Genomic DNA, 20,811 nt, shown 5'->3' on the forward strand with positions numbered 1-20,811 from the left:
CCCAGTGCTCGTTTGAATACATATACCATCCAGCCTTCAACTTCTTGGAAGGATTTACTGTTCCCCACCCTTCGTCCCTATGTAAACTTATTTCACGCGGCAAACGTCGAGTTTCCTTTAGGAAATATCAGCGCCATTCGTGCTTTTCAGAACCAAGAACTTTACCAATCAGCACCTTTCTTGCCCGCGCAGTCGCCTCCAAACGCAGTCATGGCTAGTCTCATCGCCAAGTGGGTGAGCAAGAAGATCTTGGCGGAAAAGGTTGAGAACAAGTTTGGTCGCGAAGTACGTAACGGCGAATGTTAAATGAACTTCCACAAGTGCACTGTACTGACGTCTCAACCCCTCAGGATCCCTACTTCGAGACCGTTCCGGCTACCAGACTTGATGGTCGTCCCACCAAGAAGGTCAAAAAGCGCAGAAAGGCCCTCCCGCCGGGAATATCCACCAAAGATGGAGAAGTCTTGACCAAGGTCAAGCGGCGAGCCTATCGCCTCGACATGTCGCTATTCAGCCTCTGCGGTGTCCGCTTCGGTTGGAGCAGCGTCATCGGAATCGTTCCTGCGTGAGTACCCTACACCGCCCTGCACATGCCCCACATCACTACTTGGCACGTAAGGTATCTTCAACGGCGACTAACACCATGCTAACAGTATTGGTGATGCTCTCGATGCATTCATGGCCTTGATGGTGTTCAAGACCTGCAACAAAATTGAGGGTGGGCTGCCGGGTTCGCTCAAGTCCAAGATGCTATTTAACATCATTGTGGACTTCGCCATTGGCCTGGTACCCTTCATTGGTGATATTGCCGACGCCGCTTTCCGCTGCAACACCAAGAATGCCATCCTCCTGGAAGACTATCTTCGCGAACAAGGCAAGAAGAATCTTCGACGGAGTGGAGCGCCCGTACCCGCAGTTGATCCCAGCGAAGCAGATGAGTTTGATCGCTGGGATGATGACCGCACACCACCCGAGTATGTCGAAGAGGAACCGCGCCGTCATGGAAACATGTCATCAGGTCGTGGCGGAAGCCGCCAACACTCGTATAACGGACGCGCCCCAGCTGCACCTGCTCCGGTTAAGACACGCGACGACCGGTCTGGCGGTGGCCGGGGTTGGTTCGGGTTTGGTCGATCGAGAGTGGAGGATGAGGAGACGGGCTATGCTGGCCGTGACCCCGGAGACAGGTCTTCTCGGCGTTGAAGTCTCAACCAGAAGTCGTGGCATCCAGAGGCCTAGAAGGGATGGCATCAGTAGGCAGGAAGACTTTAGTCATGAAGTGCCCTAGCGATTGGTTATACGGATTTTATTTCTCTTTTGTCTCGAGCTGGGCCAGAACCCGGCGTTCTCGCTAGCTGATGTTCACGCGCACACACAAGATATGAACTGGATGGTGAGATGCAAGCACGACACGATACCTTAGTTACATACCCACTTCACGATAGTAGGGCCGCTTTAGATAATTGACACAGCGCGTCGTTTTATAGAAGAGTGAACGCTTCTAACGTAGTACGTAACACTTGGACTGTCCATAAATGAGCAACCAAGCCGGGCCGCCCGTCCGTGCCCGCAGGCGGATGGGCCAGCCTCCCAGCGACGACGAGCAGAATTAACCGCGTCGACCTGCAATCAAGAATCATATGTCGGCGAGATTTGTCGATGCATAGACAGAATTGCAGGGCGGTAAATCTTGGGAGGGCCACTTCGTCCCGCCCAAGCCCTGGGTCCTGGACGGATTAGGTGTTATCTGATCTGATCTGATAATCTAAGGGGAGTTCCAGACCAGGAGACCGAGAAACGCGTTGGTTCGTAACGCCGAGAACGAACCCAGAACGAGTCGATGCGGAATTACGGATACGGGAATATTGGCACAGGACCGGGGGGGTGGCCCGGGCTGACGGGAGCAATAAGGGAAAACTGGCACGCGTTTGCTCGGCCGAAGCCCTCGGTAGGAGTGGTCTGGCATGCCGTGACGCCGTCCATTTCCCCCCAGTTGCCCCGGTCATGACATCGTTGCCTGGTCGGCTCGCTGGAGGTGGAACGCATGCGGCCACTCGAACGACGAAGCACGTTACAAATGGCTAGGTACGATGAAGAAAAAAGAGGGAAAAAGAGGGAAAAAGAGGGCTGGGCAAGACGCGTCCCGCTGGGAGCCGTCGGTCGTCACTTTTCTTGCAAGGGTGAGAAGTGGAAAAGTGCCAGCCGAGACAGAATCCTGCCACTTTAGCAGCGAAACGCGCTGGCGATCGCTGGCCTACCCCTGTTTGACGCGCTTTTAAGTGGAGCGAGGGGCAACGATCGTAGTTAGTGAAGGACCCAAAGCTGCCAGAGGTCCCGGCGCAAAGCAATTAGACCCAAAACCCGCAAAACACGAACGCGGAACCCCCTGCACCTAGCGACGCGTTTTCCACCACACGTGCTGCCCGGTTGTCTGGTACAAAAGCCTTTCAAAAGTCACCCACTGACATCGCGTCTACTTCTCTTCACACTCAACGATAAGACACAACAACGCTTCATACGACCGCCGATATCCTCAATTCTTTCTCGCAGTCTTTTTTCTGGGTTTTCAATTCACCCATTCTTCAACGCTTACTTCCCCCTCTCGTCCGCGCAACCCTCGCAATGTCTGTTGAAGTCACTCCTTCCAAGCAGGTACGTCACGACTTGCGCTCTGGCGCACAACCGCAACCGCTGCTTTACTTCGTCACAATGTGCGCGTATATGGGTTTTAATGAACTAACAACTCAAACTCCAGGCTGCTGCCGCTCTCGATTCTTTCAAGATGGAGTCCCCCGTCAAGAAGCTCAACTTCAACAACGCCGACAAGGAGAACCAGCCCATCAGCTCTGACGTTGCCACCGCAACCGACATTCAAACCAAGCCCACTGAGGAGTCCACGAAGCAGCAAGAAGCGCCTGTGGTCGCCCCTGGCATCAAGGAGGAGGAGATGGACGAGCCTCTTCTCCAGGAGAACGGTCAACGCTTCGTTCTCTTCCCCATCAAGTACCATGAGGTCAGTCACAATACCACGCGTCATTGACGCGTAAAGTGGTTTTTCTCTCGAGAACCTTAATTTAACTCGTGACGCATAGATTTGGCAAATGTACAAGAAGGCCGAGGCCTCTTTCTGGACTGCTGAGGAGATTGATTTGTCCAAGGATCTCCACGACTGGAACAACAAGATCAACGATGATGAGAAGTACTTCATCTCTCACATTCTCGCCTTCTTCGCCGCTTCCGACGGCATCGTCAATGAGAACCTGGTTGAGCGTTTCTCTGGCGAAGTCCAGGTCCCCGAGGCGCGCTGCTTCTACGGCTTCCAGATCATGATGGAGAACATTCACTCCGAGACTTACTCCCTTCTCATCGACACCTACATTAAGGAGCCTGCCCAGCGTACCTATCTCTTCAACGCCATCGACACCATCCCCTGCATCCGTAAGAAGGCTGACTGGGCCTTGCGCTGGATCACGGACACAAACTCCACCTTCGCCCAGCGCCTCGTTGCCTTTGCCGCCGTCGAGGGCATCTTCTTCAGCGGTGCTTTCGCCTCCATCTTCTGGCTCAAGAAGCGTGGTCTCATGCCCGGTCTGACCTTCTCCAACGAGCTCATCTCCCGTGATGAGGGTCTCCACACCGACTTTGCCTGCCTTCTGTACTCTCACCTGAAGCACCGCCCCAGCAAGCAGGTGATTGAGGATATTATTGTCGATGCTGTCAAGATCGAGCAAGAGTTCCTGACCGAGGCTCTGCCTTGCGCCCTCCTGGGCATGAACTCCAACCTGATGAAGCAATACATCGAGTTTGTCGCTGATCGTCTGTTGGTCGCTCTCGGCAACGACAAGGTCTACAAATCGACCAACCCCTTCGACTTCATGGAGAACATCTCTCTTGGTGGCAAGACCAACTTCTTTGAGAAGCGTGTCGCCGACTACCAGAAGGCCGGTGTCATGAACAGTGCTAAGAAGTACCAGGATGAGTCTGCCGGCTCTTCCGAGGAGAAGGGTGAGAATGGCGGCGACTTCTGCTTTGACGAGGACTTCTGAACTGGAGCGTGCGAAGTCGTTTATGTCCTTTTTCTTCCCTCTTATACCCTTGTACATTGCATTCGCGTGGTACTTGCCACAGCGATTTGTTTTCGCACTCCATCGCCTCTCTAATGAGTTTCGGCATAGAGTCGTTTGTTTTATCATATACATACACGGCGTTAGCGGGGGACACATTACACCTGGGAGTTGGATGCTCCCACGGGCTAGGTGGTTGGATGATGGTGGAAAATAGGGGGTATGAATGTCTTTGATGGATAATGTATTGGCGAGCACTATTTTCAGTAATTCAGACATGACAAACGAACAGATCTATTCATCGCATGTGACGAAAGTGAAGGCTCTTTATTCGCCAGCCTTCTTTGACTTTCACTGATTGTTCTATCAGAACTCTCAGTCTGGGCCAAATGGATCGGTGTATCTCTTTGAAGCCCCCAACGCTTTTGTGTGTGTCTGTCAATTGCCATTTTCAACACGTACACAGCCATGTATCATGAGCAACATGGTTCTGGCATACCTATCATTGCGTGTGCGGTCCCTGTATGCCATCTGTTGTTTTCTTATTTCTTGCCCTTCTTCTTCTTCTTTCCACCACTGCCACCTGCAGCTTGTTGAGGCTTCTCCTGCGCGCCACTCTTCAACTCAGCGGAGCCCACGCCCTTCTCCTCAGCAGGTGTATCAGCCACGGCTTCATCCTTGACCTCCGCGGGGGCCTTGGATGTCGCCATGGTGCGGCCCAGGGAGCCCAGCAAATTGATGAGACGTGTGACTTCAGCAGCCTTGGTCGTCCTGTACTTGAGCGCGACACCGCTGACGGGGTCGTATGTCTTGATCTCGAGGCTGCCCCTTGGTGGCTTGGCGGTCGCCGCGTCAGGCATCGTGCTGTCCTGCTCGTCGTCCGCCTTTGATTTTCTAGGCTTGACGTCCTTTATCGAGTATTTGGTTGTGATTCTAGTCTATGCGGTCGATGGTCGCGCAACGCGACACGGATTAGTCGGGGCTGTCTGCAAGACTTAGAATGTAGAGCAGGGGAAGGGCCTCACGGTTGCTGGACGAGCTTGAAGGAGCAGCGATGACTGCTGCAGCCATTCCTGGCTGTTCTTGTATGTCGGCATCGTCGCGAGAGGGCGGCCAGAGCCTTGCACTGTACCGAGATGTGCGCGAATTCGGTCGCTATATTCGTCTCTCCAACGCGACCTAGGTACCTCTTTGTGCTCGCGTGTTGTCTCACGGTTTCGGCGGCTGTTCGCTAGATGTCGTGGGATTGTGTGTGTGTGGTTGAGTGACGTTCGTTGATGTGGACTAGCCGCGGGCGGTGGAGGATTGAATTTTGGTGGGGTCCAGCTAGGTAACCTGAGGTAGGTAGCTGCGGTCAATCCACACTGAGGCCATGGGTGGCCGTGATGAGGGGCAAGTCTAAACAGCACGTCACTGCTGCGAACCTGGGTCTCCAAGCCAGAAACTTGGCAAATGTTATTTGATTCGAGGATAGTGAGTAAATGAATCACATTGCGTTCAGTCGTATTTACGATAATTCTTGGCACGGAATTGCATGAGTTGGGTATCTTGTCTTTTAAACTCCGAAAATGCTAGTCCCTGTCAACGCCGCCAGCTTGCAGTACTTCCTAACAACTCTGAACCATACCTTCCATCCTATTGAGGCGGGTCAGGCAGCCAGAAGACAACTTCCTGGTCAGCCGTCGCGAAGAAGTTGTACCGAGGGTTGAATGCCAGCACTGCCGCCTCTCGCTTGTCCTCCAAAGTCCAGGCGGGGTTGAGAGTCTTCGTTTCGTTCGGCGGCGCCAAGGTATCCCATACCAAGACATCCTTTTTGGTACCACTGAGCACAAATCTACCATCCAGCGAGAAGCAACATTCACCGCTGCTCTCCGCCGTGGCAGGATCAATTCTCGAAACACCATTGTAAGTAGCATTTACGCCTTCACCCGCAGCCAATCGTCGAGTGCCGCCTTCAGGCTTGCGGAGATAGGCCTTCAGGCTGCCATCAAAAGCATCGATGAGGAAGTGGCCACTTCCACGCGTGCCGACAAGCACGTGCTTTCCATCGTTCGAAAACTCCAGTTTAGTCCAGCCCCTAATCACAAATTGGGGGTCTACGTGTCTGCCCACATCGACCAGGTCGAAAGTCGCGAAGGGCGCCTTGTCGTAGTTGCGACAGTCGTACAGCAACACACTTCCGCTACTTGGAGAAGCGACTGCGAAAGTTTGTCCCGAGGGATCGTATGCGGCAAGGTATGGCGTATTGAGGAAAAGCTGGCCGCACCACTGCTTTGTGGATACATCCCACAGGCGGACTGTGTTATCCTGGCTGCAGGAGATGAAGTTATCAGCTCCCGGGTGCACTGCAATGTCTGTCACACTCTTCTCGTGGCCCTCGAAGTATCTGATGAAGGAGTTGTCGTGGGTGGCAAGGTAGCGAATCTGGTCTATTTCGACTGTCAGCGTCTCCAGCCCTCCCTACCGCTACTCAAATCCTTCTCACCATTCTGTTTTGTGCTCGCATAAAGAATGCTCGAACTTGTATGAGTGAACTTTGCCAGCTTTACGCCATATTTCTTGCTTAAGAGACTCTTTTCATGCCGTCCCTCCTTCACGTTGTAGATCTGAATGGTCTCGTCGCTTTCGGATGTCATCAGAAGCTCACCCGGATCGTCGAAGTCAAGCGAGAGAACATGAGGTTGCGGCCGACCGTCTTTGATGTCGTCCCTCTTGAATAACTGGAAGGAGGTGTAAGCGCCACCCGTTTCTGAATGATTGAGGGGTCATGGGACCTGCCTACCTTTGTAGGACGAAACGTCGAGACAACATCGCTCAATTGAGAAGTGTTATTTGCGTTCAGCGATCGCGTGATATTCAGCGAAGTTCCATTGGCAGGAGTAGAGTCCCGGTAGTCCAGATCCATGGGTGTCGAAGCCATGACGAATTGCCGGCTCTTTCAGTGCAATTGGCGTTGTGGCGGTGGGCAGCAGCGTCGCAGATCGAGCTTGTCAAGCTGCCCTAGGTTCGTTGACCCGGAGGCTTCAATGCCTTGAGTTGGCTTGGGAAATGACAACTCCGATCAGAGCCAAACTCTGTAGTCTTGGTGGGTTTGTCGCAAGAAGGCGTGTGGACTGTTGGTGAACGCGGCGCCAGAGCAATGCGGATGCAGAAGACGCGACTACAACAGCGAGGAAATTGGAAGCTCCAAGAGTTGGCGGGGCAAGGAGCTTCCAGGGGGGGTCTATGATATCCTTGCTCTGTAGGTACGTACCTCGACTCATATCAGCCACGTCCTAACACCACGCGCGGCCGTAAAGCTAGCAGAAGAATCCCCTAGCAAAGCTAGGTAGCAAGCCACGCCAGGCCAGTTGGCCCACAGAGTGCAACGACCTGCGATGACGACCGACTCTGCATTGCAAACTGCCTCACTGGCAATGGGCCAGCTAAAGCAACGCCCCCATTTCCGCCAGGATCCGGGGTGTTTAGGCCGCTGCTGTCCGCCAACCCTGCCAATTGGCAGCTCCGAACGCCGGGATCGGCAATGGCTATCCACGGCCGTCGTCGCTGGACAAGAAAAATTCCCATTTTCTCTTCCGCGCGCGGAGCTTAGTGAGATATGTACCCTACCTGCGACCCCCAGCAGCCCAAGAGTCAATTCGTCCTGTCTGGTGCCAACCCGTCCATATCATCATCGTGCATTGCGACTTTGTTGACTCAAAAAGTGCGCGACAACCTGGTGTTGGGCTCTGGCTAGAAGGAGTGAATATGTAAGACCTGCTCGCCGCTTGACTGCCTCGTTTCTGCTTCTGCGTTGTTTGGCCGGGCGTCAACCCACCGTGGTAGATTTCCAGCTGTTCTTTCGCGTTGCTAACCCCCATCGTGCCGTCTCCAGGTCCTAAGGTTCCGAACGGTGTCACTCTTTTACTACAATTTACCGACAACCCCGATCGCCATTGCAAATGCGATCAGCTTCACCTGCTTGATACCCTTTTATATTCTTATACGCGCAGCAAGACCGGCGCAATGTCGACAACCTTAGGGCAAGTTGCGGCCCGCAGACCGGCAATCCGTGAGATGGCGCAGCTAACCATCGAAACAGCGCCTTCATCGCCGGCGGCATTGCCGCCTGCGGTGCCGTGACGGCTACACATCCCTTTGAGACTGTCAAAATTCGGTTCGTCCCGGCGCTGCTTGCCCCCCCCCCCCCCCCATGTTGGCGCTGCCGCAGTGTGCTGACCCCTCTTCGACGACATCTAGAATGCAATTGCAAGGAGAATTGAAGGACAAGGGACATCAACCCCATCAGTACCGCGGACCTCTGCAGGGTGTATCTGTCATTGTCAGGAATGAGGGCGTTCGGGGCATCTACCGTGGCATCGGCTGCGCGTACGTCTACCAGGTCCTGCTAAACGGTTGCCGTCTAGGCTTTTACGAGCCCATGCGCCACGGTCTCGCCTCCTTGATCTACAATGATGGCAGTAAGCAAAGCCTGGGTATCAACATGTTCTGCGGTGCTGGATCGGGAATAATGGGAGCTGCTGCCGGTAGCCCCTTCTTCCTTGTAAAGACCCGGTTACAGAGTTTCTCTCCTTTCCTACCCGTCGGCACACAGCACAAATACCGCAACGCTTGGAACGGCCTCAGTTCGATCTACCACAACGAGGGAGTTCGCGGTCTCTACCGCGGTGTTGGCGCCGCCATGATTAGAACCGGTTTCGGAAGCTCTGTCCAGTTGCCCACCTACTTCTTTGCCAAGAGGAGATTAGTCCGCCATCTGGGCATGGAAGAGGGCCTTCCTCTGCACCTTGCCAGCAGTACTGTCAGCGGTTTCGTTGTTTGCTGCGTAATGCATCCTCCTGGTATGCGATCGTTCGATGATGAATATTATTGAATGAGTTTTACTGATGTTCACCGACAGACACCATCATGTCCCGCCTGTATAACCAAAACGGAAATCTGTACAAGGGAGTTTTTGACTGCCTGTCCAAGACCGTCCGCACCGAGGGACTGTTCGCCATTTACAAGGGATTCCTGCCTCACCTGGCCAGAATTCTCCCCCACACCATCTTGACCCTGACCTTGGCCGAGCAAACGAACAAGCTGATTAGGAAGCTCGAAGATCGCATCCTGCCTACGACCGCCCTGCAAAACCCGTGATTGAAAACCGATCTTGTACTTACTGAATCAGCGTTTGCATGTATGGAGTTCAAAAGAGCTGGATAGACTTGATGGACTCGTCATGGCCGGGGATGGCTGGGGCTCAGGAAAGCGGCAGGGAATAGGCCAAGCTCTGAGAAGGGGACGTGGGGATGCCTCTCTGTTTGATCTACCCATATATAGACCGTTCGCACCCGTAACATAGTCGTCCTGCAGTTTTCTTGCGCTTCACATCATCCGGATCCTCGCCAATTTCTCCCTTCCACCTGGCGTAGCCATGCTCGTCCAGATCCATTCCGCAGAGTGCACACGCATCCCCGGCATTCTCTCGTATGAGCTTGCCAGTGGTGCGAACGACATTGGCGACGACCGATGGGTAGCTTTCTTCCACCTCCTCGAAATACCGGGTCATGACGTCCTCGATGCTTAATTCTCTATGCGACACGATAGTGCTGCTACTCGAACCCGCGTCTTGAATCAGCTCCCTGATCGGTGGTTGGACGAGTCCAGTATACGTAGTCACTTCCCGCTTGAAAACATCTCTCAATAGGTAGTAGACGGGGAACGTCGTCTTCTGAGTTCCGCTGGCTGGCTGGCCTTCTTCCGACTGCTCCTTCGAACGTGGAAACGTCGTGATGGGAACTTGTCCGTCATTCACTTGCAAGGGCACCGCAAAACCCCTCCCTTTCGCCGTCTCCGCCAGTGTCAGTTCGGCCAAGGCGGTTGTCGTGCAGCCAAGAAGCAGCGCGTGGCATTCCTTGTCTATGGCCAGCGACAGCAACAGATGCCGCACGAGCAGCCTCAAGATGTCCACCCTCGACGTCACAGATGGCAGCGCTTCCAGCATGGCTCTGACCTGCTGCGAGGGCTCGAGGTCCTTCTGCAGAGCCGGTAGTACAGACCAGTCTATCGTATCTAGCCTGAGAGCGTCACTCAGTGGCACGCATAGCATGGAAAGGTTTGGAAATCTTTCCTCGTACTTGTCCAGCAATTGGCTCGCGGGGGACTTTGCCGATGACTGCGAAGTGCCCGATAGGTCCGTGTCGATGTGGATGGCGTGCACCTCATAGGCGACGCGCAACTTTCTGTCATGGAGGCTCTGGAGGTTCTTGTCCAGCACCTGTACCATGGCCGCAGACGAATGCCCGAAGGAGAGACCGAGGAGGTACTTTCCTTTGGCGTTTGGCTTGTTTCCGATCTTCTCCTTGGCCTCCTTCCATGGCTTGCCAAGGGCCTTTACCACTCGCTGGGCAATGTGTGCCTCATAGCAGGCTCTGAGAGAACAATCAGCACGGGACTTCCAGAATGTAGTGGTGTTCAAACTTGATAGCTTACTCGCACAGCGGGTCCTTTCTCACCGTCAGACCCGTCGGTATCTTGCATCGCCGGCAAGGTCGTGGCTCAGTGTATCCGCTCATACTTGCGAGTTGGGCTGCGACAGAGATTGGGTTTGGCCTCGTTCGGCAGCGAAGGGGGGAAAAAATTATCGGCCCGAAATGAGTGTATGACACAACAGTATCTAAGCTCGCCTATGGCCGTGTGCTCTTGCTGCGTGTTGTTGCAAATGCGACGGTATAGTTTTGGCTGTTTAATTGTGAAAAAAGATGGTTCGACTTTTGGGTTCCGCCACTCAAAGTTGACTCACACAGTTTGCAGTGGGATTTTTTCCGGGCTAAGTTCTCAGAGTCCTAAGTGGCTTCTCACTTCACACCAGACGTGTGTTTGGGTTTCATCAACAAATTGAGACTACCAATAGCCAGATTAATTATTTTGCCTTTGCCTATGCTTTCCGCCACAAAATGCTCCTCGTTCATGGACATGACAATACCACCAATACATGCAAAACGCGGATGCAAGATCGCCACTTCGAACCGTGTCTTGCACAAACTAGACTCCTGCTCACGACCAATATATGAAGCGACAGAGGTCATGATGGAGTGTCCGTATCCTATCTGGAACCGACTCAAAGTTGTCGACGGGGTCCCAAATTGTTTTAGGCACCAGTTCGGGTTGAATCTCGACTAGTCAATGGCCCCGCCACCCTCGACCGCATGAAAGCTCGGCAGAAGAACCGCACACCATGAGCCGCGAGCCCTTTCATGGCTTGTGGAAGTATCATTGGCATCGCCTTGCTTTTTTGGTTAATCTCACCCGGCTACTGTCAATTTTGACCCATTCGGCGGGATGCTTCCTAACTTAACCGTCGCATATGGGCAGAAGTTGTTTTTTCGCTCTACATTCTTCACTATTGCCCACCGGCGAGTTGGTTTCCGGTTCGTAGGTAGCAGGCATAAGGTAGGTAGGAATAGATGCACTCGCCGTCTGACTCATTCGGCGGGAGGTGCAGGTTGCAACTACCGTTTTCGGCAGTTCCAAACTCGGCTGGTTAAGAGGCACAGAGTCTCTCGCGAAGCCTTGTCTCGATTTCATTTGACTGTGTCTGGCTCGCCATCGACCAGAGTCGCGTCAAACCCTCGGGCTGCAAAATCCTCGCCTTCAATGAACAACTATCGCAAGAGAGCCTCACCCCGCTCGCTTCTGTCAACGACCACATCGACCTTCTTCTTCCCATGTTGTGAACACCGACTACGACCTGCTCTTTGCCATGGCTGCCGAAGATAACACATCTGAACGTATTCTGCGAGACATCAAGGCAGAATTGGCCAGCACACCATACAACTTCGGTTCTGCTCGACTGCTCACTGGAGGAACAGCGAATTTTATCTACCAGGCGCGCCTAAGTCAACCTCTTCCTGACGGGACGTCGGAAGTGGCCATCAAGCACGGCGAAGGATTCGTCCGCCAAAGCCCAGACTTCAAGCTCACTACCTCCCGTTGCGTATGAAGCCCTCTCGTATTGTGCACTGCTTCTGACTCTAACCGCCACTCAGCGCATCGAGGAGTCTTGTCTTAAGTGCCTAGCGGCGTTTCCGCCGTACATAAACTCGAATGTCTCAGTAACCACACCGAAGTTATTCTACTTCAACAGAGACACCAACACGCAAGTGCAAGAGTACCAGCCAACCCCGCTCAGCCTCAAGCTCTACGCGATTGAGCACTTTGCACTCTTGGAATCCGCATTAGTAAGAGCTCAATGTCTCGAGATTGGTCTGGGAATTGGCCAATGGCTCCGACGATTCCACGACTGGAGCAACTCGCCGGCACAATCCAACCTGCGTGAGATTGCTTTGGCGAACAAGGACATGCAGTCTATCAAGCACTGGGCCAACTACCAGCAGCTTCCGAACGCGATGAAAAGACATCCGATGGTGTTTCGTGGTTGCGGGGACATCTTCAATGCCATCGTGGGAAAGTCGACCGAGGAGTTGGTAGACCAGAAAAGTCTCCAGGTCATCCACGGGGACTTCTGGACGGGAAAGTGCGTGATCTGGGTCAAACTTGTCAGCAGCATGCACTAATACTCGCAATAGCATTCTCTTGCAAGGGGTACGGTGGGAATCGCGGCGTATGCATCTCTTTGTAGTAGACTGGGAGATGTTCCAGGTTGCCCTCACACCGTTGGATCTCGGTCAGATGATCGCAGAGCTTTATCAGCTGAAGCTGTACAAAAACCTGGATGCTGGCCTATGGTTGATTGAAGGCTTCACCGAAGGCTATGGCGATGTTGATGACAGTTTCGCCTTCAGAACGTTACTTCATGTCGGCGTGCATCTCATTGGTTTTGGAACCACTGTGCCCGATTGGGGTGATGCAGAACAGGTAGAGAAAGTAGCAGTAGCAGGACGGGAAATTGTGTTAGGTGCTTGGGCGAAAAGTCGGCGGTGGTTCGACGACCACCCGCTTGGTTGCATTTTCTCTTCAGCTTAAGGCGGCAGGGTCAGAGATGGACGTGTGGACATGGGTGCTCGATCAGACGGAAGATGTAAAGGCTCTCCCTGTTCAAATGTCCACTGTGCCGTGTCTTCCACGGCCGGACACACATGCAAGACCTGAATAAAAAACAGAAGGACCGACATGAGACGGCAGTGGTTAAAAGAGAGGGTCGGCCTAGAAGGATCAGAGTCAAGTGAGAAATGAGCAGGATGTATAGTGCGCTGTAGAAGCCAAGCCACGGACGCAAGAGAGACTAACGGCCAGCCATCGGGCCGCACCGGGCTTAGGCACTAGCATCTGCCAAATCCCGGCATGATTGTGGTCGAAAGCCACGAAAGACGGGTGGCAAGCCACGGAACATGAGCTTATCTGAGCGTTTCACCGCTCTTCTGCGTTGTTTGTTTGCATTGTGGGATGCGGTAGGGAAGAAGAGAGTAAGCGAGCGAGAACCTAGGCAATGACGGGAGAGGTTGGTATTTCCAGGGTGAGGAAAAGAAGTGTGGTTCCCCTTGTGCCATGAAGCGGACAGAGGCGGGAGGCCGGGATGGCACAACGTCACGATGTTTTGATGGCCGGGCCGTCCTCTCATACACTACATGGAATAGTCTTGGCGAGGCGCAGGAGTGCCATAGCCTATGGGTGGTCAGACAAGGGAGGGCGCGGGCCATCGGGGCTGGGAGAAGGAGGTTGAAGTAGTGCAACGAAATGAGGCTCTCTGCTCGGGGTAATTGATTGATTATGACGGCGGCGGCACGACGTGGGCATTGAAAGTGCGCAGGCTGCCTAAGCGCGCGTTCGCGCGCGCCCGGGCCAATGCCAGGCCAAGTAAAGGCGCTTAATCATGACGCCGGCTGTACAGTCGATTGATTGGAAGCGGCAAGCATCAGACATGTGAGAGCGCAAGACGCGCCGAGTCCGATGTTTAATCGGGGAGGGGTTTGGAAAGGTGGCTTACTGATGGACAGTGGCATATCATTGTCAAGGTTCCACAGCCTCTGTGCTCTCGCAAACGGACGATGCAGGGCAACCCTTAGCACAAAGCGCAAGACCCAACTGAAAGGAAATTTGGAGAATGGAAGCATGTTCGGACCATCAGAAACAACACCAGTGCACGGAAAAGAACAAAATACACAGATCTCAAAACTGTTCCTCTTCTGGCGGGGTGGGTTGAAGGACAAGATGGGACGGGCATGGCACTTGGGGTACTTCAAACAGGGACTCCCGCGGACTGGCGGGTCTCGGGGTCATCGATGGTTAAATTCGTTCTCCATGAGACAGACCCCCCCCTTTTCCTCTTCCCAAAGGGTCTGGGCCCGGGGGGGAAAGACGATCCCAACCGATTTGTCCAAGAGGCTCGAATGTGAAACGGGGCGGTGCTTGTCGCTCAGTGATTCACAGTTTTCTTGGCTTCTTCTTTACGTGTTCCACGTCCATGAGCGACGAGGTGGTGGTCAGTCAGTCTATTAGTCGTTCTACCTGCTCCTTGAAGAATAAACCAGAGAAAAGAAAAAAAAAAAAACGCTTGGGCACTTTGTGACCCGCCCGGCGGCCCCCTTGGTGGAGCTAGGCCGTTCCACAGCACACTGCAGTGTCCCAACCACCCTTTCCCCGTCTCCAAGGCCTGTCACCTTGAATCTTCTACTCTGCTTGAATCCGTTGTCAACCAGTCATGGTCGAGCTGGAGACCTGACCTGACTCCAGCGGACAACTACCCCTCGCAGGTTCATGTCGAAGCAGTGAGTTGTTGATGAAGAGTGGCCCTCGAGAGTAATGCAGGCGCCGCCGTCTTCATCTCATCAATGCCAAGTCCGCCTTCGTGGCCGCAGCAGTCCAGTCCAGTCAGCGAATTCCTACTCCGTACCTAGTGTACATTGCATTGAGGAGGCTCCATGGCCTGATTTTGTCACTCCCCACTGCCACTACCTTACCTAGGTACCAAGGTATCTCTTATGGGAGTACGTACCTACACTTTTCGCAGGCGGGCCTTCTTCAGATGGCGGCGCTCCAGTGAACGAACCCCGTCCTTGGAACCTGCTCTGCCGTGCCTACATACGGATAGTAGGTGCCCTCCATCCATCTTCCTCCCTCCCTCCCTCTGCGCTCTGCCTGCGACATCGCTGCGCCGATCAGCGCCCCCGTCAAAGCTTAACTGGGGGTGCCTCCTTTCATCCTTCGTACCTACGCAGTACCTACCATATAGAGTGCCTACCTTACCTAAGGCACCTACTTAAGGTAACCTAGGTAGGTAAGGTTCCTTACATACCTAGACACGTCGAAGGAGGTATCTTTTGTTTTGTTGGTTGTGCTCACGCGCAAGCAAGCAACAAGGAGGAGGTCATCGTCACTGCCCTTTGCTCTCGCTTTTTGGCTCCCCGTCACCCGTCGAGAGGGCCCGCAGCATCCGCCATGCCCTTTCTTTAGAGCCTGGATGCCCTGACCTCATCGCTACTTTCCACTACGGCCCATCCGTTTTATTAGCTTCCATTTCCTTTTCCGTCCCTCGTGTCTTTACTAGAACTTCATATTCGGACATATTATCCACGCCCAACACAACGCCATCCATTCCCACAACACGCCCAAGTACAACACTAAAACGCAGACGCTTGCCGCTGGCCGCTGGCATAAATCTCCGGGCACACGTCTCTAAAACTCGAGATTCGTCTCCTTTTCTTGGCATCCCAAGTTTCACCACTCAAATACTTCTTCACACACAGTCCCCTTCCCCTTTTCGCCATCACCATCCGTGCTAGGGACAAATAACTTCTCGTCACTCACTCTCTCGCCCACACGGCATTCTCTCACTTCCCCTCCTCTCAACACTGTGCGCAGCCTGTCTTGTCTCGTCCCGTCTCGCCTAACCTCGTTTCCCATCCCACGTGTGTCCAAACGCCTGCATTCGCCTTTTGCTTTTTTAAGATACAGGCAAGGGCAGCTTGGATATCCAGACACGGCCCCTGGTTCCAGTCGTACGCTACCCTACGCTGCGGTAGCAGCACCCCCCAAACAATAAAGCCACCGACACGCGACTCCCACTCGACATCCACTTCCAGCCACCCCAACTTTTACCTCGCCCACCATCGAGATACCGCCTTCGGGTACCTTACGGTGCGGATCACCTCACGGAACACCTGGCCCGCCGCCCGATTTTTCCTGATTGCGTCTGAGTTGTGGAACGAACGCCCATCTCCCGCTCTTCTCATCCATCTGTCCGTCGTGTTTGTACGCCCGAACACCGAATGGTTCAACTATTGATGCGCAACTACACGCGATTGCCAACCCGCTTACAACCAAGATCACTCGACAAGAATTGAATTGTCGCAATGGCAATGGCGCAAACCCAAGTCCAAACACTCCCTACGCCTATCATCGACGTCTCCATACCCCCTTCCTCCATATCTCTCCCGAATGACCCCAATTCGCGGATGCGCAGTCGTCTCGCGCTGGACACTTATTCTTCGCCCGTGAACCAGAACGGCAGCTTCGAGTTTGACCGCGTCGTCAAAAGCGGTTACCTGCAGAAACGCACCCAGAAGACAAAGGTTTGTCCGAATGCCACCGCAACACGATGTGCGACACCTCTGACTGTTTCACTAGGCCTGGAAGTCAATCTACCTTGTCCTGCGTCCTACCTCACTCTCCATCTACAGATCCGATAAGGAGGACAAGCTGCGACACAAGCTATACCTCGCCGACTTGACGGCTGTTGCCCTTTTGAAAGATCCCAAAAACAAGAGAAAGAACGTGTTTGGCATATTCTCCCCGGCTAAAAACTACCACCTCCAGGCTAGCAGTGGCAATGACGCAGAGGAATGGGTGGAACTGATCAGGAATCATGCGCGCATTGAAGAAGAGGACGGTGAGCTCCTGCTTGCTAGTCCCATTGGTGGTCGCCGACAATCCTACATGGCAGCACCAAGTAGTTCTGGGCAGGGTGCGGAAACTACCAGACCCGAGAGGCTGGCATCTAGCTCACCAGAACCATTGGAACCCCCGGTACCACGATTTGTCGGCTCGGACCGTCGCCGCCCTTCGCAGATGGCGGATTCAGCAGGCTACTCTGGCAACGAGTTGGCGTCACACTCCGATTTCTCCGATAACGACATTCAACGCATTCAAGGCATGTCTATCGAGGATTTGGCGGTGCAATCTCCAGGCGACGGCGAAGGTCTGACATCCCGGCCTAGCCTCGGGAATCGTAACGCGAGCCAGGTCAGTGGCCTCAACTTCGACCAAGACCCCGATCGCGTCATTTGGCAAGGCTGGCTCTGGTTCCTCCGCAGCAAGGGCGGCGTCAGGCAGTGGAAAAACCTCTGGGGTGTATTGCGGCCGCGAAATTTTATTCTCTACAAGGACGAATCCGAGTATACGGCCCAGTTCATCAGGCCAATGTCAGCGATAGTCAACGTAGTCGACATCGACCCCGTGAGCAAGTCAAAAACGCACTGCCTCCAGCTCATCACTGAGGAGAAGAGTTACCGATTTTGTGCTCACGATGAGGAATCGCTGATTCACTGCCTGGGCGCCTTCAAAAGCCTCTTCGCCAAGAGGAGAGAGCTTGAGGTTCGTGCCGCAGCTTCAGAACCACTGCCGACGTCTGCGGCATGAGCCAGCATTGGCGAAATCCAGAGTTTTCTTTTCGGAGCGGGCGTTTCGCGTTGCATCATTCTTATCCACGACGCATGAAGCTACGATGTATATGGGACTTTACGGAGTCTTGGAAAATATTGTTTTTGGGAGGAAACGGCATCCAACTGTTGCTGAGGGAACACCACCGACGGCGAAGGGAGTCTATACCGATGCGTTCTTTTTGGGGCGCGAGGAGACTGTCGACGGATCCCCTTCTACCGCTGAACATGTTAGTATGTTAAGCGTACCAAGTTTACTGCGGTAGCCGGTAGCTACCGACCGTCTTCCATGAGGAAACGGACGATGAATAATGATAAAATAAACACTTCAGAAACCATACTTGGTTCTCAATCTGCCGTTGAAGGGAGTCTTGTGAAATCGGGCGCAGTTACGTCCTTGTTGATCGCCAAGAGACACAAGAACGTCGCGAAATGACTCTAATTTCTCACCTTTTGCCTTGGTCACTTGATGGTCTAGTTACCTATTGAAGACTGGGAATCATCCAGCCAGAGCCAAGCTTCACCGATCCAGCGTAGCACGTACAGGAACCACCAATGATGTTCAGGAAGTATCGTCAACTGGATAAGTCACCAAGAGCCGGCCCAAGAGTGGCACGCGCGAGAGTCTCCATCGAGGGTAGCCATCAGTGGGATGCGCGAATGAAAGGGCCCGGGGGGGGGGGGGAGGGGCCAGGCCGGCCAGCAAGCACAGCTCGGTCGGGTGACGTGGGCTCTCCCCCTTCGGACGGTCCAATCGCGCGGTGGCCCGGGCGCAGCCGCGACCTTCCTCTTGTTCGTCCGTGGTGGCTGCCACCTCCACCAACCCTCCGTGTTTATCCACCTTCATTCATGCCGTCCCTAGGCGAGACATCCAATCACACGCTGTGACGGCCATGTGTCCAGCAGAGAGCTCCCCTGCCGCTTGCGGGCAAGACCTTGACGAGTGTCGAGGCACAACCGTCTTCTCGTTTCTCGTTCGCTGCCGTTTTGGACTTATTAACGTCCAACTCTTGATTGTCCCTGACTACAGCCTGCCTGAGTGAGGGATACGACCCTGCAGCTCAAATCAGCTTTCATCCGAGCCCACCTGCTCTCGAGGACTGACAGGTCGAATTCCCCATGCGCACGAGTCCACGGTCTGGAGGCGAATGTGGATGATTGCTGGCTGCCTCTATTCGTCTTCGTCTGGCCGGAGTTGCGGACTCTGAGGTGAGTTTGGGAAGGTGGGAACAGTCGCGTGCTGTTTGCTATGTGTGCTCGGCTCTAGTGACTATGTATATCTCACCAACAACCCCCGTTCATGTGCTCCGTGTTGGACTGGCCCCAGAGTTGCGGCCCGGCTGTAAGCTCTTGTCTCCGGAAACTCTCAGCTGCCAACTCGAAGTTGGGAAGAACGTCCTCGTGGTTCGATAATACCTGTTGTAAGCCAGGCAAGACCTTCTTCAGTAGCTCCAGATGGATGCCTGAGTCTCGACTAACAATCCTTCGTTCAACCTCCATCACTCACTTGATCCCGTTTCTTTTCAACACCTGTGTTTGTATTACATGCTTTGTTCTCCATGCGCATAGGCTGCATTGGTGGCTTCAAGTTTCGAAATCTGTATTGTTACATCCCCCGAGTATCCTGGCTAGAGGCTGTGTTACTGGCAAGCCCGTTGGGTCTTGTATCGAGCCCAATCACGGGGTCACCCGCCAACTTCTCGCAAAGATGAGGCTCCTGCTTCAGCTATGGGCCTTAAGCTGGCTCGCCATTCCCGCCCTCGCTCAAAAGCCGCAGACACCTCTCTTCTCAACAAGTCGCTGGATCACGGACTCCGCCAACAAACGCGTCAAGCTTCGCTGCATCAACTGGGCGGGCCACATGGAGGTCAACCTTCCAGAGGGCCTACACAAGCAGTCTATCGACTACCTGGCTGATTGGATAAAGCAAGAGGGATTCAACTGCGTCCGTCTCACATTCTCAACTGATCACGCCTTGACCCCGGGTGTCGGGATCCGGGATTCCTTCACGAATGGTGCCAAGGCAGCAGGCGTCGCGGAGGCAGACCTCCTGAAGCTCTACGACCAGGCGGTCCAAAAGAACCCCTTCCTTGCTGAATTGAACATCACGCAGCGTGATGTGTTTGCACGCGTCATTGACGTCCTCTGGGAGCGAGACATCATGACGATCCTCGACAACCACGTCAGCAAAGCAAGCTGGTGCTGTGACCTCGACGACGGAAACGGGTGGTGGAAGGACGCCAGGTTCTACTGGGCCACCAACAGTCGCTACTTTGATACGAACGAGTGGCTCGCGGGACTGCAGCAAGTGTCGATGTGGGCTTCCACGAGACCGGGCGTCATCGCCATATCGATTCGCAACGAGCTCCGCGCGACATGGACCCAGATCCCCTTTGCCGCCGACCAGTGGTACGGTTACGTGACCCGCGGGGCCAAGGCGGTTCATGAGGCGAATGCGGACGTGCTCGTCATCATCGGCGGCCTCAACTCGGCCACCGATTTCTCACCCCTGCATACAAAGACGCTAGACACGTCGGCTTGGAAGGGGAAGAACGTTTGGGAGGCGCATAGCTACAGCTTCACCGTCACGACGCCCAACTTTGGAGACTGCAATGTCGAGCGCACAGAGTACGGCGCCCTGTTTGGGTTTGTGCTGGAGCAGGGTGAAGGCTACACCGGCCCGTTGTTCTTGTCCGAGTTTGGCGTGGGCATGAGTGGCGGCCCAGAGGACGGGTTATCGGCCGACGACCACGCCTATTTGACCTGCCTTGTTGGGTATCTGGAGGGGAACGATGCGGACTGGGCACTGTGGGCGATTCAGGGGACATACTACGTGCGGAACAAAGTCGTCGATTTCAACGAGACGTGGGGGGCGATGGACAGTGACTGGAAGGGATGGAGAAACCCACTAGTCAAAGGCTTGTTGGGCAATATCTTTTCCGTGATACAGGGCCCGTAGAATAGTTTCTGGACGGATGACAGGAATCGAAGCGTCTCCTGACAGGTTTATGCATATAGCCACGAGGCTCCTAATAGTTCCCCTATTATCTTTAATACCTGTCTCGCCTCTTGTCATGTCGTCATCTGATTATCGGGGCAAGACTTCGTTCTCATAGAAGTCAACCAGTCTGTGCAAAAGCAGATCGGAA

General features: G+C 54.0%; 9 protein-coding genes across 9 annotated transcripts; 6 read left to right on the top strand and 3 right to left on the bottom strand.

Moving 5' to 3' along the window:
- Positions 1–210: 210 nt before the first annotated feature.
- Positions 211–1,203, top strand: CGCA056_v001187 (uncharacterized protein; the record flags this gene model as incomplete). The annotated part of the gene is made up of 3 exons (XM_037316448.1): positions 211–285; positions 351–565; positions 654–1,203. The coding sequence occupies 3 exons, from the start codon at positions 211–213 to the stop codon at positions 1,201–1,203; spliced, it is 840 nt and encodes a 279-aa protein (XP_037186180.1).
- Positions 1,204–2,622: 1,419 nt separating this feature from the next.
- Positions 2,623–4,046, top strand: rnr-2 (Ribonucleoside-diphosphate reductase small chain; the record flags this gene model as incomplete). Its single annotated transcript, XM_037316449.1, has 3 exons — positions 2,623–2,652; positions 2,756–3,013; positions 3,093–4,046. 3 exons carry the CDS (start codon positions 2,623–2,625, stop codon positions 4,044–4,046), a joined length of 1,242 nt encoding a protein of 413 aa, XP_037186179.1.
- A 560-nt stretch (positions 4,047–4,606) lies between these two features.
- On the bottom strand, positions 4,607–5,161 carry CGCA056_v001189 (Uncharacterized protein; the record flags this gene model as incomplete). Its single annotated transcript, XM_037316450.1, has 2 exons — positions 4,607–5,002; positions 5,090–5,161. 2 exons carry the CDS (start codon positions 5,159–5,161, stop codon positions 4,607–4,609), a joined length of 468 nt encoding a protein of 155 aa, XP_037186178.1.
- Positions 5,162–5,699: 538 nt separating this feature from the next.
- Wdr82 (WD repeat-containing protein 82) lies at positions 5,700–6,984 on the bottom strand (the record flags this gene model as incomplete). Its single annotated transcript, XM_037316451.1, has 3 exons — positions 5,700–6,493; positions 6,550–6,784; positions 6,847–6,984. The coding sequence occupies 3 exons, from the start codon at positions 6,982–6,984 to the stop codon at positions 5,700–5,702; spliced, it is 1,167 nt and encodes a 388-aa protein (XP_037184335.1).
- A 1,272-nt stretch (positions 6,985–8,256) lies between these two features.
- On the top strand, positions 8,257–9,203 carry OAC1 (Mitochondrial oxaloacetate transport protein; the record flags this gene model as incomplete). The annotated part of the gene is made up of 2 exons (XM_037316452.1): positions 8,257–8,905; positions 8,965–9,203. 2 exons carry the CDS (start codon positions 8,257–8,259, stop codon positions 9,201–9,203), a joined length of 888 nt encoding a protein of 295 aa, XP_037184336.1.
- A 169-nt stretch (positions 9,204–9,372) lies between these two features.
- Positions 9,373–10,621, bottom strand: NCS2 (Cytoplasmic tRNA 2-thiolation protein 2; the record flags this gene model as incomplete). The annotated part of the gene is made up of 2 exons (XM_037316453.1): positions 9,373–10,477; positions 10,539–10,621. The coding sequence occupies 2 exons, from the start codon at positions 10,619–10,621 to the stop codon at positions 9,373–9,375; spliced, it is 1,188 nt and encodes a 395-aa protein (XP_037184333.1).
- Positions 10,622–11,808: 1,187 nt separating this feature from the next.
- On the top strand, positions 11,809–13,031 carry psiK (4-hydroxytryptamine kinase; the record flags this gene model as incomplete). The annotated part of the gene is made up of 3 exons (XM_037316454.1): positions 11,809–12,042; positions 12,095–12,582; positions 12,635–13,031. The coding sequence occupies 3 exons, from the start codon at positions 11,809–11,811 to the stop codon at positions 13,029–13,031; spliced, it is 1,119 nt and encodes a 372-aa protein (XP_037184386.1).
- A 3,326-nt stretch (positions 13,032–16,357) lies between these two features.
- CGCA056_v001194 (putative PH domain-containing protein) lies at positions 16,358–17,642 on the top strand (the record flags this gene model as incomplete). The annotated part of the gene is made up of 2 exons (XM_037316455.1): positions 16,358–16,576; positions 16,632–17,642. The coding sequence occupies 2 exons, from the start codon at positions 16,358–16,360 to the stop codon at positions 17,640–17,642; spliced, it is 1,230 nt and encodes a 409-aa protein (XP_037184331.1).
- Positions 17,643–19,370: 1,728 nt separating this feature from the next.
- Positions 19,371–20,621, top strand: GH5FP-2 (Glycosyl hydrolase 5 family protein; the record flags this gene model as incomplete). Its single annotated transcript, XM_037316456.1, has 1 exon — positions 19,371–20,621. One exon carries the CDS (start codon positions 19,371–19,373, stop codon positions 20,619–20,621), a length of 1,251 nt encoding a protein of 416 aa, XP_037184332.1.
- Between the last annotated feature and the right edge of the window lie 190 nt (positions 20,622–20,811).

Source organism: Colletotrichum aenigma (assembly GCF_013390185.1).
Source record: "Colletotrichum aenigma strain Cg56 chromosome Unknown KSG_Cg56_contig01, whole genome shotgun sequence".
NCBI lineage: Eukaryota > Fungi > Ascomycota > Sordariomycetes > Glomerellales > Glomerellaceae > Colletotrichum > Colletotrichum aenigma.